Genomic DNA, 18,743 nt, shown 5'->3' with positions numbered 1-18,743 from the left:
AGGGAAAATCTGAATTGTCAAAAGGCAGTGCATTATTAAAATACACATGCAGTGAAAACTGCACAGAACTCTAGATGGATTGCTGTGTCAGCAAGAAGAGGCAAGCTTTTCTAATTTCTAACTCATCACTTCAAGTAAAGTCAATTTTCTGGTTTTCAGCTAGTAAATATGTTTTATATTCAAAACCAGAAATACAGTCCCTTCAGATATGAATGAACTCTAAAATGAAAATTAACATGTAGTTAGTAACTGTAAGATCACAAAAAATGTTAAGTATCAGGAAATAGGAAACCATCAATAATGAAATGAATGAAAATACATATATAATCATAGAATAATATATTATACTCAAAACAAGGCAGGACAAAACCAATCAGTATGCGTATACCTTTTCCAAAGCACATCACCCTGAGGCATGAAGCGTATTGCAAAGAATTTTGCAAGAGAAAAAGAGCTGTGGAAATATCTCTTCATTCCATTCAGGGCAAAACAAAACTACAGTTTTTCCAGCATGACTACCAGGCTGGAGCATGAGAACAGACCATCTTTAGCCACTGTAGCTGTGCCAGCATGCCCTGCCTCCCTGCAGACATCCCTAACAGCTATGCCCGCTCCCTCAGACAGCAAGAACGTCATTTCCCTGGTTTAGCTGTATGGAAATTGCTAATGTGACTTGAAGGCAGTGTGAGATCTTTTTCCAGTTTGTCAGGACGTACTTGTCTTCATCTACTAAACACAGATTAGAAACATGATGCACAGAGACTCCATACACAGCAGGTGCTAGTTCCAAACTAGACTGCAACTACTACTGGACCGCCAAAGTTTCTGGCACAAAACCCCATTTTCTAACATCTCACCAGTTTGCACCACTGCAGGAGGAACTAGTAAGAGAGCACTGCACTCCAAAATCCCCATTTCATAAGTAGTTTTTAATTAAAAAAAAGCAAACCTGTGCAATGGTAGCAATGAGAAATAACTGGTCATGGTTTCAGATGCTTGCAGCTATCAAGTTCCATATTATTTCTAGACCTGGTTTTGACTGGGCCACATGGAAGATGAGACTGAAGAGCCATAAGTAAACATAAGGGCTGAAGAACATCCCAGAGAAAGGAGATAACTTTCTCCTCTGAGTGCACAATGCTATAATAGGACAATACCAATTGGCTCTACTGCTAAGATCCACCCATTTGTGCAAAACTCTGAAACTATTTCAAGGAATTAAGTTTACTTTAAATATAAGCTGATTTGGAACAAACCATGATCACTGGGGCTATCACGTCCTGTGATACTGTCAAAAAGAAGGCATCTGTGAAATGCCTACACCTGATAAGGTCACTAAACTGAAACTTTATCTAGGCATAATTAGACAAATTAATACACAGAATGCCTGATATCTTACAATTCCATGTTATTACTATACCAGACAGAGCATTTACATTACAAATGACATCCAAACTGGAACAAAAGTACGTATGCTCAAAACAAAGGTCTGGCAGTCAAAGAGAAATGAGTATTCTTGAGATTTCCTCACATGCAACAAACCAAAAATTGAAGAAATTCCCCTCCAACCTACCCAATTTACAGGGTAGCAACTTTTGAGTGGTCCACTACTTAACAAAAATCACTAAGTGCTCAGGACACCAGCCTCAAAATCCAAAGCTGGACAAAATCCAGGCAGCTTGTTTCCTCCTAATTATCAGACAGGTGGCCTTCAGTTCATTAGGCAGGGACTGCCTGAATCAGGCTTGGGAGCACTGCCAAGACAGTTTCAAGATCAGCTCCTCCTGAGGGACAGCTATCTGCGCTTGCTTTCAGCGTATAAACTGAAATTCTCCACAGACTGCCTGATGGTCATGAACCATACTAAATACCACGTTTGTGCTCAGCTACACAGCTTAATGGCAAAACCTTTTGCCAGCGTTGGAAGACCTTGCTTAGCCCACACTACACGCTTGCAAGAAATCAAACACATAATCAACTTTTCTACAGTATTTTCTCTCTTTCATCTGCTACCAATGATATTTATTAGCCAAACTTCAAGATATTCGCTCCAGCATTTCTAAATAACACGAAGTGCCTAATATAACATGTAGCATCTTGAATGAGGTCTGTGCCAATAGTGAGTCACAGAACCTCCCAAGGATTCTCCATTCAAAAGTCCACATGGGTTTTATTCAGATTTCACACTGAAGCAGCTCAAGATTGTACTAAACACTACGAAAGCCCATTTGAAGAAACACAATGGCCCACACAAGACATTTTTAGATAACTTTATCCCAGTTGAGCTACTCATGTGTGGACACTTTTGCACAAGTTCCTTAATATTATTTGGTAAACAACAGTGATAATCATGATGTGTTGGACCACAGTACCTTCCTGTACTCCAGAGGCCAAAGCACTCTGCATCACAGCTTGCACACTCATCGCTGGGTCAAAGATTTCCCTGAAATCACAGGAGTTTGAATCACTAAATAGGCTTCTCCACTGAAACGGGATGTTTGAACTTCACCACAAGTAGCTGAGAAGACTTCTCTATTTTTAAATAGGGAACCAGAAAGGGGCTTTAACAGAATTTCCCTAAGGACTTACATAGTGCTTAGTCCTCTTTCAAGTCCTACTTCAGTTCTTTCCATAATTGTGTAGTTTGTCAAGATGGAGCTAAAAAAACAACCAGGCTTCTGGCTGATGGTAGGACACTTCTGCTTGGCTTCATCTATCTGGCTAGCAAAAACCAGCACAAACACACACCACAGTGTCCAGGACAACGCAGGTAGCTACCAAACAATAAAATAATTACAAAAGTAAGATCCACTAGAAGAGTTTGCTAGTATACACCATGTACTACACTACTTACTCTATAAGCTTTCCCAGTATAGCACATGGAGTAGCATAACATACAGCTAAATACTATATTCTGATGCTGACTTGTATAACCTTCTGTTCCCATTCCCATATATGAGTCCAAGCAGTTCCAATGCTACAGTGTGTAATTTGGGACATATCTGAAATACACATAATTTGACGAAGTCTGAGCAGACACAGAGCTCTTTCCACACATTTCAACTTTATATTTGCTAATACTAGAGGATAAAAACAGAGTTGTACTACATTTCACTCTTTCACCCATATTTAGTACTTCATAGCCATCAACTATGGATTTTTCCCTACTGGAAAGTCAGCATACATTATTTTCCCACTACAAAATTCATCTCTTACATTGCAAGTGAGCAAATATAAACTGCAGCTATTAAAAAACATTCTGATCATTTGTTTCTAATCTGTTTGCCTATTTTGTATCTGCTTTATACAATCAAATTCAATATTATTTTACATCAAAGTATTTTTTTTCAGGTTTCTAAATATATTTCAACTACTAAGCAGCTCTGAAACATGATTTGATACAAACATTTTAAAAAGTGAAGCTACAACTGTTCATCTCCACAGACTACATCCCTAGATGTACATATTTGCTTTTTTAAACTAGTAACATAGTAGTACAGTTTAAGGAAGCTATATACAACACAGTAAAACACTATAGCAGCTTATTTTTACCCAAAATGTATTATCTGTCCGGTCTGGAGGTGTTTGTAATTTATACTGTGTATCATGTCCGGCTTCATATAATAGAGCCAAAACCAATAAAATAGTTGCTGTTGATTTTTACTAAACTATGTAAATTTCATCAATAAACTATTTAGATGAGTTCTAATACATTTGAAGACACAACAGCATACTAAGGCACTTCTTGAAAAACTAATGTAGCCAAATTTTTCGAACTTGATAGCAAAATTACATATATTGAATACCTTAAAGAGGAAACAGAAATAAACATTCAAATTAATTGATTATGCATTAATATCTTTTAATCTCTCCTTTGGTTTGTCCACCCATGTCTTGCCCTCAATCTTGCAAAATATCTGAATTAAAAGGAGGTATTAGTTTTTGTTGTTAAATGGAACATGTGTATTTGGAGATTATTAAAAATAATTATTTTTAATGATGGATTAAATATGAAAGATATGTGCATAAAGACACCACTGAATTTACAAACATAGTAGAGTAGAACATGAAACTATTAATAAAACAGAACAAAAAAAATAGAAAAGAGGAGAAAAATACAAGTAGAGAAAAATGCCAGAAAAGGAAGTACTCAAATCTTGCAGTTACGAGAAGACTTTGAAGGTGAGATGGAAGAATCAGTCAGACATAGGTGGGTAGAAAAAAAACAAGGGTTATTTGAAAAAACAACAAAAAAAGAAATGCTAAAATCACAGAAGTAAATAAGTGTATTGAGTTTGCACAGCAAGCTTCTGGTAGCAGGGGGGCTGCAAGGGTGGCTTCTGTGAGAAGCTTATGAAGCTTCCCCTGTGTCCGACAGAGCCAAGGCCACACCGTTCCAAGCTGGACACGCTGCTGGCCAAGGCCAAGCCAATCGGCAACAGTGGTAGGGCCTCTCTGAGAACATACCTAAGAAGAAGAAAAAAACCTGCTGCGGAAACAGCAGTGGAAAGAAGAGTGAGATGTGAGAGAAACAACTCTGCAGACACTGAGGTCAGTGAAGAAGGAGGGGCAGGAGATGCTCCAGGCGCCAGAGCAGAGATTATCCTGCAGCCCGTGGTGAAGACCATGGTGAGGCAGGCTGTCCCCCTGCAGCCCATGGAGGTTAACAGGAGCAGATATCCCCCTGCAGTCCTTGGAGGACCCCACGCTGCAGCAGATAGATGCATCTGAAAGAGGTTATGACCCCATGGAGAGCCCGTGCTGGAGCAGGCTCCTGACAGGATTTGTGATCCTGTGGAGAGAGGAGTCTACGCTGGAGCAGGTTTGCAGGCAGGACTTGTGACCTTGCAGGGGATTCATGCTGCACCAGTCTGTTCCTGAAGGACTGCACCCTATGGAAAGGGCATGTGGAAAGGACCCACGCTGCAGCAGTTTGTGAAGAACTGCAGCCCATAGGAAGGACCCATGTTGGAGAAGTTCATGGAGGACTGTTTTGTGGGAGGGACCCCATGCTAGAGCAAGGGAAAAGTGTGAGGAAGAAGGAGCAGTAGAGACAACACGCGATGAACTGACCACAATCCCCATTCCTTGTCCCCCTGCACTGCATATGAGGAGGAGGCAGAGAAATTTGGAGTGAATTTGAGCCCAGGAAGAAGGGAGAGCGATCTCTCCTTGTCCTTGTCTCGACCTGCAAGTCTTTAATTACATTTTCTCTTCCCCTGTCCAATTGAGAAGGGAGAGTGATAGAGTGGTTCGGTGGGCACCTGGTATCCAGCCAAGATCAACCCACCATAATAAGATAAGGACATACAGAAGGGGAAGATGTGAAAGACACTCTTCTCCAAAGCACACTACCTAACATACTGGAGGAGGAAGGAGAGTGCCTATGCTGTGTAAAGAAGCACTTGGAAAAGCAGGAGTAGAACAAAAAAAGCATAAGAAACACAGAATTCAAGAGGGGAAAATAAACAGCAGAACTCAGGTCTGCCAGCAGCTCACCAGGTGAACAGCCAAGCACCACTCTGATTTAACCGGACTGGAACAAGCAGAGGGTAGAGGAGAGGGACTAGTGTTACAGATCTGCAAAGAGTTACAAAGGCTAATGAACAAAAAGAAGGTGGCTATTTTATGGAACCACATATTTATGGCTAGTTTATATGCTGGTGTTTTAAAGACTAACACAAGATCTTGATAGCTGAAGGAAGGATCTAGTAGGGGAAAGAAAATGGTTAGGAGTGACACACAAAGAAAATAACCACTGACGACATGACATGTAGAGATAGAAAAGGATTCAAGAAAATAGGAAAAATGTAGATTAAGTAAGAGAAGGTGACTTCCACCCAAAGACTCACGCAAGGAGTGACAGTAGGGAGGTTAGGGACAAAGCCAAAACTATTTGCTCTGACAACCTTGTCTCTGTGTCCTGCCAGCGGACTGAACTGATTCGACCAAGACAGGGTGAAAAACTTGTCAATAGCAGTATGATCGATCACCCTGAAAAATGAGCAAGGTACAGATAATACTAATTCTAGAACACTCCTAGGAACCTTTGAAATTATGTCTAATTAAGTCATAATTAGAAGACTTCCTCAGAAGCACATGTTAAAACTGGTGTTCCCACGTACGGGGTAGACTTAGTTTGGGTGGCTAAGGGAATGCAAAATTCAATCTCAACAAGCTTCACAGAAAACCCTGCATCCAAATGGGATTCAGAATAGCAAGCTGAGGATAGGCACCTAAAAAAAAAAGAGGAGGAGTCATCCTTTTAAAAGAATGGTTGCTATAGCAAATCTACCTTTGCTTTTCACAGCTATGGGACCAAGGGAAGGAAGCTTCAACCCATCTTTCCCCGATTTCCAGAAGTGCCCTACAATCTGCATTTAAAAAAATACTCTGTAATGAGATGCTCTTTATTCCTCCTGGGCCTCAGCTGTTAGGCAAAATGAAATGCAGTAATAAACTAAAGGAGCCTCTCTCCTGGAATTTTAGCATGCTGATTTTAGATATGTTGGCTTTGGTTGAATGGGTAAGTCATGCTTACTTAATCCTCTATATAAGAAATATGATAAACCAAATCTACTAAACAGGTTCCAGATACAACAGGAAGACAGGTAGACAAAAAACATTATGGAAAACATTTCTGCCAAGTATTGAAAAGGTTGATTTTGAACATCTGGTTTCTCAACAATTCCAGAAAATCCGTTTAAGACTTTTTGCTGACAGGATTCTCTTTAGATAGCCAAAGGAAGTTTAGAAGACAAACCATAACTAGGAAATAATATATGCTGTTTTTCTTGTACATAGTCAAAACATAAATTGTTGTTATGAAATAATACTGGTACTACATACTAAGGTAAGAAAGCAAGCACCCAACATAGCAATCACTACATGCTAACCTACAACTGTAATGGTGCAGGCAACTATAACAAACTAAAAGATGCACTACAAATACTACCCTTCCAAGAACTGAGACTGTAATCACCCTGAGAACACAGATTACCACACTTATATTCCCTAATAGTAGAAGTTATTCAGAACTGTGTAATGATGTACCTCACAGAAGAAGAAAGAAGGCATCAAAGTCCCACAGAACTAGTTAATCTTTTTTTTAAAAGAAAAAAACCACCCCTAAACCTCCAGTCATTCAGCTAACAAGCTGTCACTACTTGGAACTACTATTTCTCAGAAAGTCCTTAGCAAAAGGTAAATGCAGACAGTGTACTTCCATGACTGAAAAAAGATATGCATCTTTATTCCCAGCTTTCTAAACGCCCTCCACATCTCCCACACATACACATTTCGTACCATTATGAACTAAATACTACTGTATTCAAGAGACTAAAAGGATGAACACACAACCTAATGTGCATCTAGCTTTATCCTGAATACTGTAAAACCAGTTTTATTTCTTCTATGTTTTGCTCCTTCCTGGTTTATACTATTCTAAGAAGAATCAGAGAGACTGGATGAGGTGTTTAACAACACACTCCAAGTAGTGTTAATTTCTTATGCTGGTCACCACCACTTAACTCAGTTTTCCGTTACCTGCACATTGCACTTGAAGAGAAGCTGCCTAAAGATGAACCCAGGAAAACTGACATGATGTATGCAGGAGAAGATCCCCGCTGAACAGCTGGCAATGTGACCTCAAACAGCCTCAGACTGTCCAGACAGTTGTTTTAGACTTCTCAGTCTGCTCCACACCCAAATGGCTGTGATGACAAAAGCACGCTCGTCCACCTGCAGCTGACCAAGAAAGATCATGCTCCTTCCACTTAATGAAGAAAGGACCAAAGTGATCCATGCATGAACCACCTTGACATCTGCAATAAATCTTCAATAATCACATCACATTATCTTAGAAAATGCTGACCACATATCCACAGATATTGTGCTGCTGTGTTCCAGTCCTTGTTTCAGTGTTCTCCATTTTCTGCAGAGTTCCTTGTTTCACACAAACCTCAACTCAGTCTCTCGTCTTAATACGCAGGATCCGCACTGGGACTGCCTCTTGTGTCCCCATGCACAACCATGACATACACTGTTTCAGCACAAAGTGAAACCGTCAGACAACAGGAGAAAGCTCATGAACGCAAATGCAGCAACTTTCTCAGCAACTGAACACACACCAGAAAACCTCAGAATAAAAGTGTACTTGCCATTTTGAAAACTGAACATAAAATTCATGCTTCTAACTCAGTTTCCTCTTGGTCAGTTATACTTGCAAAACAGATACCTCCTTTCAGGGAAGTAATATACCCATGAAATTATTCTTACTGAATGAAAGGGAGGAAAGATTCTTATTTCTATTTTACTTCATGAGAGGAGAGAACACATGCCTGCCTCTGTAAACTACAATTCTTTCAAATTTGGAAGGGAAAAAACCCAAAGATCCTAATCTGAGCCAGATACCTTACATTTACTGAAACCAGTATCTTAGGAAATCCTGTATCCCAGTTGACCACTTTTCAGAAAAGCTCCTAGAATGCAGCACAGGTTAAACAGAGTTAAGAGCTCTCTTTGCAGCGTGCTAGAATTCAGGCCTACAGTTCAGTCTTTTTCTCCCAGGAAAGAAAGTACCTACAGAAACTCTTCAGCAACAACTCTAGTAAATATCAAAGGAGAATAAATGAACCCTTAGGGTAAGGCGGAACAACATTCAGCTTCTTCAGCCAAAACAGTCATTTGTAACAGAATGTTCTTTGAGAGATAAAATTTAGAGAGAATAATCAAGGCCACAGAGAAAGCTGAAAGAACCCCAAGGAAATTCTTTTCCTTTATACATGTCCTGTGTTGAAGCAGCAATGCTAAAGACCTTCTTGATTTAACTTCTATACAGTTCCTTTGACGCTTCTAGAAATTTCAGGTTTAATGATTAAATAATCATTCAGTATCAAAGTTACCAAGATAGCAGCACAGCTGGGAGATAACAGAAACATTCTACTTGAATGAACAAGACTACTTGCTGATTGAGGTACTCACTGTGATATATTTAAATAAAACTATTCAAATTCTAAAGAAATACAAACCGGTAAAAAGCAACAAAAATTAAAAGCTACAAGTGTTAAAAAGAAACAGTGCCAGGCTTGGAATACTGTGACAAATTAATTTGAAGGTGCTACATTTAGTGTAAACACTTGTAAATCAACGTGGGGTTTCTACACTCTCAGGGGCCTTTCAGTGTGCCAACCTGCAAAGGTAAAGTTACCTACAGCCAGTAGAAGCTCTGGAAGATACCCAGTACACACAAGCCAGTATATAGATCATTCAAGTCTGGTGAATATTTTCCATCTTAGACTACCCTCAGAAGAGGCACATGCACCCAAACATCCCTTGTGCTCATCCTCAGCCCAGCAGCCCGGGTTGGCACCCCATGTTCAGGGAGCTGCTCCCTAGAGTGGCCCTGGGGGTCTTGGTGGGCAGCTCCTGACCACAAGCAATGCCCCAGCAGCAAGGAGGACCAACCATCTTCTGGGCTAGATGAACAGGAGAAGTGATCATCCCCCATTAGTCCACATTCATTAGGCCACACCTAGAATACTGGCACCACTCTGGGGGCCTCCAATACAGGAAAGCCATTGATAAACTGGAACGAGCTCAGCGAAGGGTGACCAGGATGGTTGAGCACTTGCCCTGCAAGCAGAGGCTGAAGAAGCTGGGTTTGTTTAGCCTAAAGAAAAGACAGCTTCGTGGGACCTGACAGCATCCTGATAGTACCTATGGGGAGGTCACTGAGGTTCAGTATATTGGTACATGGTGGGAAGATGACAAAGGCATGAGTTGAAAGAAGAGAGTCATAAGGAAAACTTCTCAGCATGAGGCCAGTCAGGTGGTGGAGCTGGTTGCTCAGAAAGGTGGTGCAGTCTCTCTCAGTCCTTGGAGGTTTTCAAGAACTAGCCCTCAGCAACCTGGTCTGATCTAAGAACTGGTCTGCTTTGAGCTGGAGGTTGGACTGGAGACTTCTTGAGGTTCCTTTCAACCTGAATTATTCTAAGATCCAGAAGTATTCAGTCACTGGGAAATTATCTTTTTTACTTTGAGTCCACAAGTATATTCACATTATCTGCAGTTCCAAGTTGCTCCTCTGACACCATTCATTACCTGGCAAAGGGTATTTGAAATGTTATCAAAAAGAGCAACTACAGAACCACTTCAAAAAGAGCCACAGGCAAGCTCAAGGCTTCTCTGTTATCACTGCATAAAGGACACATCTGACATCACCATCCTTGAAGATGGGTGGAAAAATTGGAGACTTTGCAGATTTTGGCCTCATCCTGTCACAAGGACAGTGTTGCAGAACCTGAAGAATAGTGACCTGCTTGCTGTGTAGACTTATCACAGAAGACTACAATGAAGCCAGATCTGGAAGTAAAATCTAGTGTGAAGTATCACAAAAATTCAGCACACCACTTGTCACAGGAGACATTGATGTTGAGCAGTTGTCCAGAAGGTAAACCTCCGATTCACAGTTAGTATAAATCAGAATTTATTGTTCCAAAGACAACAACTGGTCAAGTGAACTTTATAATCTGTGATGATACAAGACATCACTTTTAAATGCTTATATTGAGAACCAGATACACAAAGAGAAATTGATAATACAGAGAAACTGAAAAGTCTGGTTAATAACAGGATATACAGAAGAATGATCAACATACGGAAAAAATATTTCCAAATGTTTAACATGAGCAGCATCTACCTTCAGCATGTTGGTGAGCTGCAGGAACTGCAGACAGCCAAATGCATAAAAGAAAAACGCTGTCGATCGTAGCCCTGAGCACATTATTGGTGTTAATGTCCCAATGCCCCTAATGGATAAGAGGGACCAAAATTCATTATAGTTTTATAGTAAAGAAGCTTCTGCTACTGTGTAGGTCATCTGAAATTCTTATTTTGCAGCTAATGCCTTTAATTTAACCTTTTGAGGCTCACCTGAGGCTCCTCACCCTGATAAAAGCACAGAATGAAGCAAAAGGAGAAAATATTCAACATATCCAACCACAGCCTGCAAATTATTGAAGGAAACCAGGACACTGTCCTGGTGACTGAAAAGGAAAGCAGCCATCATATGACAGATTCTTAAACGTCAGCATGTTTCTACAAGCCAGAACTCTGAAACCACAACATCCTAGTGAAAACAGAACCTCGAGGCCACACTTACACGCCTACAGTACCTGGAAGAGATATTCTGGGAGCAATTTGGGCTTAAGCAAGGAGTTCTGCTAGTCAGAGAAAGCTGGATAAAGACAATGCAAGATCTCCATAAGCTGTCTTCTTTCAGAACAAACAGAATCTGATAAATCACAATTCAGAATCAGAATTATTAAAATAAACACACTTTTTTTTTTTTCTTCAGCCAGCCAGGCATTTAACATCACCAGGAATGAACAGCCTGCACCAGAGCACAGCAAGTCCTCATCCGCAAAAATATGATGTTTCCTCAGCAATTCTACTGCCAACAAAATGGCAGAAGATAGCATTTCTCCTAAGGAAGTCAACTGATTTCAGAATGACCTTATCACTGGGGAGCAACACCTGAAGCACAGGCAACTGCTGCAAAATACCCAGGCAGTCTCCATGGTTTTTAACTACAGAAATCCTACTCTAACCTTCCACAATGTGACAAGAACACTGGTCACTGCGGGACATTAAACCCCATCTCTGTAGCATGAGATGGAGAACTCCCAGCCAGAGCCACTGTCTCAAGAGAACGTAGAGGAAATAAAAAAGCTGAGCCCACATCCTGAAGTGAGACAAATGTCTACCTACTGAGGCATTCAATACTAGTGCTGGTTGAATTATAAACAAGGACTGGGTCCTCAGTATTTACATCAAGAATCCAACAATGCATCAGGTGCAGTGAATGACCATTACAATACCCACAGCTCCTTTTCCCCCTTTTGCATTTGCAAATGACCACCATCACCCCCCAACAAAGGAAGTGCCCAAGAGAACATTAATTTTCATATCCACATTCACATCCTAGGGACTGTATCACAGCCCTGTGGGTCTAAGATTATTTCTGGTGTTGAGGGATCAATGATGAGGCTGAGAGAACACAGTACTGCAGTAAGTTAAACTCACTTTCTTGAACTTTGTTGAATGAAATGCTCTGCATTGCTACTGAGAACAAGTGTCACTTCTACAGACAGTTGGCACCAGGGGATCTGACAAAGTCGTAAATCACACAGTTGCAGAACTAGAGAAAGCTGATATATGCTTAACGTCTTGGTGCATATTTGGTAAGCCAGTCGTACGGAGTCAGTGTCAACACACAAGCAGCATCCATGTCACGAGATGCTGTGGTAACTCCAGGTCCCACTGTTCTCATCTTTATCACAAGTCTGGAGAAAGAGACAGGCGCCTCCTTGAGGGAGTCATCTTAGGAACGGCATCACAACCAGTTTGGTCCCAAAGGCGCACAGAGTGGTGCTGGTCCCTGGCAGTGACCAAGAGATTCACTTCAACCTCAGACACCCAACCCAGATGAGGTCTTTGTGGCTTTTTCAGCTTCACTCCTGGGCAACACAGGCACCCGATCCCTTCGCTTGCTACGTTTGAAATAACGGCAAATAGAGCACTTATCAAGAATGCATCACTTTCTAAGCAATAAAAATACTTCACATAGGGATCAAAGATGGAATTCAAACCTCCCAAGTCTCACAGCAATACACGTAAATTATAAAGATGTTACTGCTTTAAATAAAAAGAACAGAGTACAGAATAATCCACCATGAAGAAGAAAATCTGTGTAAGCAGAAAGTGGCTCATCTCTGCAGAGTGGCTGGAGGACCAGACATGTCCCTGAGCATGATACAGCTCATGCTGTAACCCACTCCTCCCCCAAGGATGAGGGAGCATCAGGCATCGAGTACAGGTACTGCCAAGGGAAAATAATGATGTGATCTGCAGTGAGGAGGAAGATGTATACTGACACTGTCAATGCTCACTTACAATATCACCCACAGAAAGACACAATTATTTATTGATGGTAACAACACTATCTAAAATAGACATGAATTCCTACTGTTATATCCAGTAAGAAAAAGGCTTTTCATATTTTCTTTTATTCTTTTTCAAGAACAGTTCAGAATAAAGTGTTTGCTATTATGCTGTCACCACTGAAAAACCTAACGGATTAGAAAGGCACAGTACAAGAGGGAAGATAAAATTCAGTGAACTTCTAATGAAAGGAAATTTTAAGATCTTCCAGATCATATAAACCCATTCAGCATACTACATAACTCATAAGCATACTACACTGACCTTTGAAAGTTATAAATTTTAAACAATCAGGTCAAAGTTGGTAAAAAAAAAATGTATATAAAAATTACCACTCATTGCAGTTGGCACAAGAAAAGGCCCTCAGAATATTTTTAGGCCCTCATGAAGTTAAATATTATTAACATAATCCACCTGTAGGGATGAAGCCAGGTAATAACTATAGGACTATATAAGAATTATAGACACCACATAAAAGCACTGTACATACAGCATGAGCAGCCCTTGGGATCCAGAGAATGGTGGATACACCATATACAGAGCCTCCGCTCTCTCATACTGGTGCATCTGTCCCCCGCAGTCCCCAGCCATTCCTTATATCTGCAAGAATATAATAGAAAGAAAAGGCATAACAGGGCGCTTCAAGACCTGAGGGAAGATGGAAGCACATGGTTCAGGGTCTCCACTCCCTCACCCAGGTACTACGCAACAACCCTGTGCCTTCAGTTCTCTATCATGAAGAACAAACTCCTAAAGTTTAATGGCCCTAAGGGCATGGTGCAAAATGCTTATGTTTAATAGTTTTTAGAAGGCAGGGGACCACTGCTGAATGGATTACAGTTACAGGCTCTTGTTCCAATCTGTTTTGTAAAGTTTATCACTGTAATTATATATTTTAGTAAGCACAAAAGAGATAGTATGAATAAAACTGGATTTCTCAAGGAAGCAAAGATTGAAAGACTTGAAAGAAATAAGAACTCTTAAAAGCCTAAAAATAAAGTTTTCTAGTCACCAGTTTTGTTGCCTGCAAAAAGAAATTAAAATTCTAACTTATAGTCCCCAATAGCCATATCAGAGTTAAAGGGAAACAGCATACAGTTCCCAACATATCTTTGTGGCTGTAGCAGCTAAAGGATCAACAACTCAACTGGAAAACAGAATTGTACATCTTCACTGGACAGGATCCTCCACAAAAATAAGAGGACAATATGACGAATCAAACAGTGATGCTGCTCCCACTAACCGTAGGTTAAAAAAACCTCCAAAGTTCTTATACTAAACATTTGTTTAATAGAGAATGAAGTGAATGTGCATATCCCAGACGGCAGGGAACAAAGAGCTTCCATTAATTCAGCCAGCCCAGGGTTACATTATTCCCTTCTGTTAAGCCACTTACGTATGCTCCACCCACTTGCATCGATGCGCAATTTCATAACCTAATCATTAAAGTGTGTTGATTTTGTCTGCAGAAGGAAGGACAGCAGTAGCTTTAACTTTGCAGTCATAAAACCAATGCAAGGAAGTAAAACGGAGAAGTTTCATTAAAAAGGAGTAGTCATTAAAAATGGCAACATGGGGATGCAAACGCAGAGTTCCCGCTGGTACCACTTGTATGATAAATGTGCTGAGAAACCCAGTAGTTGGATGTGATTGAAACCAGCCTATAAATAGAAACAATTCCAATTGCTCAAATAAATAATGCCTTTGAAAATGATCCATCAGTCACGTCGTGTTCTGATTAAGGAGCCCTGCATGAAAAGTGGGAACGGAACAGAAACGCCCCTGAAATTTGCTTCCACTTTTGCACAACACAACTACTTGCCACCTCAGTTTCCATCCAACTGAGCACCTTCATTCTCACTGAAATCAGTGAGAGAAACTTAGCACTTCTAAAAATATGGCCTAGTCCTGCATACACAGGCTTAATAAATTCATGATAGAAAACATAACCCAAAATCAGTTTTTACTTTCGCTAAACAAGTTTTTTCTACTTAATATTTCAACCTTAATGTTGAGCATTTAACCATGAATTTTAAAAGCTCTTTTGACAGATATCTGGTCATTAAACTAAAATCACATAACACAGAAACTGATTTTGTGTCAGTATGGAGAATGTCACGGATATAACTTTGCTCAAACTCCAGACAAGAACTATACTATGGCCAGAAATGAACCACAAAATATTACATCCTAAAAATTATTTACCAGAAATTTATGGGTATGTCAGAATGATGGATATCATTGGCACTTTTTAGTAACCATAACTATATAAGTCATGTTACCTAAAGAGTTATTTAATAGAATCAACAAATTCTGAAACGCAATAAACTTCTACTTTTAATGGAAACTAAACCTAGCGTATTCACTTTAGAAAAATTTGCAATTCAAACCAAGCATTTCAAATAAACATCAGTGCACTATATAACCATTTCAAGTGTTTCTCCCCCCCAAACTGTATCACCAAAATACTAAAAAAAACCACATAACTGGTGAATCAGTGCCGCAGCAACTGGCAGAGAAAGCCAGTGAGTATCCCTGAAACCTTGTCTGCTCTTTCAGAATGACAGAAACTTTAAATGTAACACAATTTAATCCTCCTTCCCTTTGAGACCAGGTTCTCTGCAGAGATGGGAACGTGCACAGTGCAGGAACTGAGGCTGTTGCACACCCAACAAGCACTGCTGCTGGACATTTGGTGGTAGGCGCACCAGAAAGGCTTTAAACCCCTTCTAACTCTTTCTTGTTACAGTCAAGTAAGAAGCACAGGCTTCCTCTTCTAGGCCCTTACTAACCTGGTATATTGGCTACTGTAACACTGTGTTATCCCTCTCTGACTGCTTCGCTACTGTGACAGCTGCCACACCACAGGCTCTCCAATAGCCCTTTTTGGTGTTTCTCACGTCATCCTTCACACACGGATTGTGTTTCTTGAGCTGATCTACTAAAATTGTACACTTCCCCTTCCTCATTTGTCCAGCAGACCAGTTTCCTGGATGACATATGAAAGAAACCAACTGTGATGGTTTAATAAGCCCCATATTTATGCCCATATATATATTCATTATGACAAAGAATGAGGCACTCCAAACTTGTCCTTCCTACATGGTTTGGCTCCTGCAAGCAAGAAATTTAATTAGCAAAATGTACGGTCTTCACAACACGCAACAACCTATCAGTGTTGTTGGGCACTACTGGACATTGATGACAATTTAGATTCTCCTCTGTAATTACTCACCAACAAACTGATCCAAGGAGCACACCTCGGTAAAAATCTTCACGACTAGGATCTTATCTTTTTCAGTGTAATTATGCTGCACAGCAGGCGTAACTATTTATTTTTTCCTCTTTTAACTGTCTTGCATCTGAAGCATTCCTTCATACAGACCATGAAAAAATGGGATCGGCTCCACCTGATGTGACTAAAAATCCTACAGGCCAGCAGGTGAGCCTTACACAGGGAGCCATTTCTGAAATATTTTCTATAAATATATACACACAAATTTTTGTTTGCTGATGGTTGATTCTTTGATTGAGTCTATTTGTGCCTAAATCCCAAACTGATGATGGCCGACATAAGGAAGAAAAATATTTGTAACATTCAGATAAATTTATTTTCAAATTCAGAGAGATTTTCAAATTCATGTTCAGTCATTTTATAATTTTCTTACAAATTTTATTCTAAAAAGCTATGTACAGCCAGCTTTACACACACACACCCCCCACCACTGCCATGCAATGGCCAGATTCTTCTCCATTTGCCAGGTGATCAAGCACAATGGGAGGGAGCAGGACTCTTCCTGACTTACACAGTCAATGTAAAAATTGAACCAGAGGGAGACACCCTGAGTTCAACATCAGTTAAGTAGATTCCTTAATAGTCAGTTAATAATCCAATGGGACAAGTGGAAGTAAAAACAGTGCATACAGAAGGATGTCTTCAGTCCCTTACTGCAATATGCCTTGCAGTACTCCATTGTAATTTCAGGAAACACAGCTCTGTGCAGTACAAAAGCTAGCTATTCCTGCTTCGCTCTGCCACAACTGTTTGCACACAATGGTCACAACCATTCCAATTAGTTGCTGTATACAATAGTAAATCAAACAAATCTAATGCAGAAAAAGTGATGAGCTAGGACTGCAAGTATTAAAACACTGCATATAATAATAGCATGATAGCAACAGTGACCTGCCTAGCACAGTTCTAAATAAGCCCATTTGAAAGAGCCTATGTACACACTAGATTTAAAAATTTTATCTCCAATGAGTTTTCAAGAGAGAAGATTTTTTCCGTATCGTTATCTAGAAGAGAAAGCAAGATCTGAAATGAGAAAAGGGGCATTGCCTAGTGCCAAAGAGAGCAAATAGTGTTCCAAGTTAGCAACAAAACTATTGCTGAGATGTACCAATCTGCTTGGCTGGTAAGCTTATATGGACGTCCAACATAAAAGTACAAATTACTATAGGGTCACTTGTAGGACCCATTGTCAAGAAAACAAATACCTATTTCAGAGATTGCTATCTTCATTCATTAAGCTGTATTTCCTCTCATGCTTTAAACTTGTCTATATGCTCCAAACTAGACACTGGAGAAGTAGATCTGAGTGATATATGATAAAGACACATGAAGAAAGGATGCTGTGGAACAGAATATGTCATATATTTTCCATGTGAACACAAGGAAAAACTTTTTCACTGTGAGGGTGACAAAGCACTGGACCAGGCTGCCCAGAGACGTTGTGGAGTCTCCTCTGGAGACATTCAAAACCCGCCTGGATGCGTTCCCATGTGATCTTCTGTGGGTGATTCTGCTCTGGCAGGGGGGTTGGATTGGATGATCTTAAGAGGTCCTTTCCAACCCCTACCATTCTGTGATTCTGTGATGTGGCGGCAGGGAGGTGGGTGCAGGAAATAGAGAGCATTTGATGGTGAGAAAGGCTTAGGCTTGTGGTTTGACAAAGGACATTTTGTTTAAGCAGATGAGAGGAGTCCACTTGCAGCTCAAGGCATGGTGCTTCCTACAAAACATACGGAACTGACACGCAGCACTTAGGAAGCACAACATCAGGCTGCTGTTCATTTTATACAGTGTGCATAAACTGGCATCTGGTGTCTTAAACACAACAGTATTTAGCAAGGATATTTAAATATACAATTTCCCCTTTCTTTGACTCTACAGTATTTGAAAGAAGCAAATATTTGTCAAATATTAAGCCAAACTTGAAGGCCAAAGGCCAAACCATTTCTGTTATGGTGTTCTATAAGAAAACTTGCTAAGCAAAATGTTCCACAAATACTGTTATTCCATTTTGAACAACTCACTATATAAAATGTGCCTTGTGCTATTCATCTCTCATCCTCCAGAACAAATCTTCTACGGCACGAAAGTTAAACCACATGAAACCACAGATGGAATGGAGTTGTTTTGGAAAACTGATTCATGCTACAGATTCATGCTCCTCTATAGTGGAGGTAGCATACCTCCCTAATCTAAATACAAATATTGAAGAACAAAATAGCAGAGCAACCAAAGTTGAGCTTATCATAGACATAGATACAGAAATATTTTGATACGAAAACTCAGAATTACTGAGTAATGACTATTTTTTCGCTAAAAAACCACTTCTAAAATCCTTCCTACTTCTTTCAGTAACATTCATATTAATTCAAAAATATATTAATTATTTTATTTCTTAAAAAATCATGAATTATGAGCATCTTGATAAAAGCATTGGAAGATAATT

At 40.0% G+C, this 18,743-nt stretch overlaps 1 protein-coding gene across 1 annotated transcript in view; it reads right to left on the bottom strand.

Moving 5' to 3' along the window:
* The window catches only part of LOC104545391 (cAMP-dependent protein kinase type II-beta regulatory subunit-like), a 33,311-nt gene extending 19,718 nt beyond the window's left edge, over positions 1–13,593 (bottom strand). The window contains exons 1-6 of the mRNA XM_010190559.1: positions 13,493–13,593; positions 10,659–10,808; positions 5,853–5,994; positions 4,393–4,467; positions 2,590–2,774; positions 2,373–2,443 (exon numbers count right to left, since the gene is read on the bottom strand). Coding sequence (XP_010188861.1) covers positions 2,373–2,443; positions 2,590–2,774; positions 4,393–4,467; positions 5,853–5,994; positions 10,659–10,808; positions 13,493–13,593 — 724 coding nt within the window. The remainder of the gene's footprint in view (positions 1–2,372; positions 2,444–2,589; positions 2,775–4,392; positions 4,468–5,852; positions 5,995–10,658; positions 10,809–13,492) is intronic.
* Between the last annotated feature and the right edge of the window lie 5,150 nt (positions 13,594–18,743).

This window comes from Mesitornis unicolor, unplaced genomic scaffold (genome assembly GCF_000695765.1).
Source record: "Mesitornis unicolor isolate BGI_N332 unplaced genomic scaffold, ASM69576v1 scaffold15760, whole genome shotgun sequence".
Classification (NCBI taxonomy): domain Eukaryota; kingdom Metazoa; phylum Chordata; class Aves; order Mesitornithiformes; family Mesitornithidae; genus Mesitornis; species Mesitornis unicolor.
This window is presented reverse-complemented; position numbering and strand designations above follow the sequence as displayed.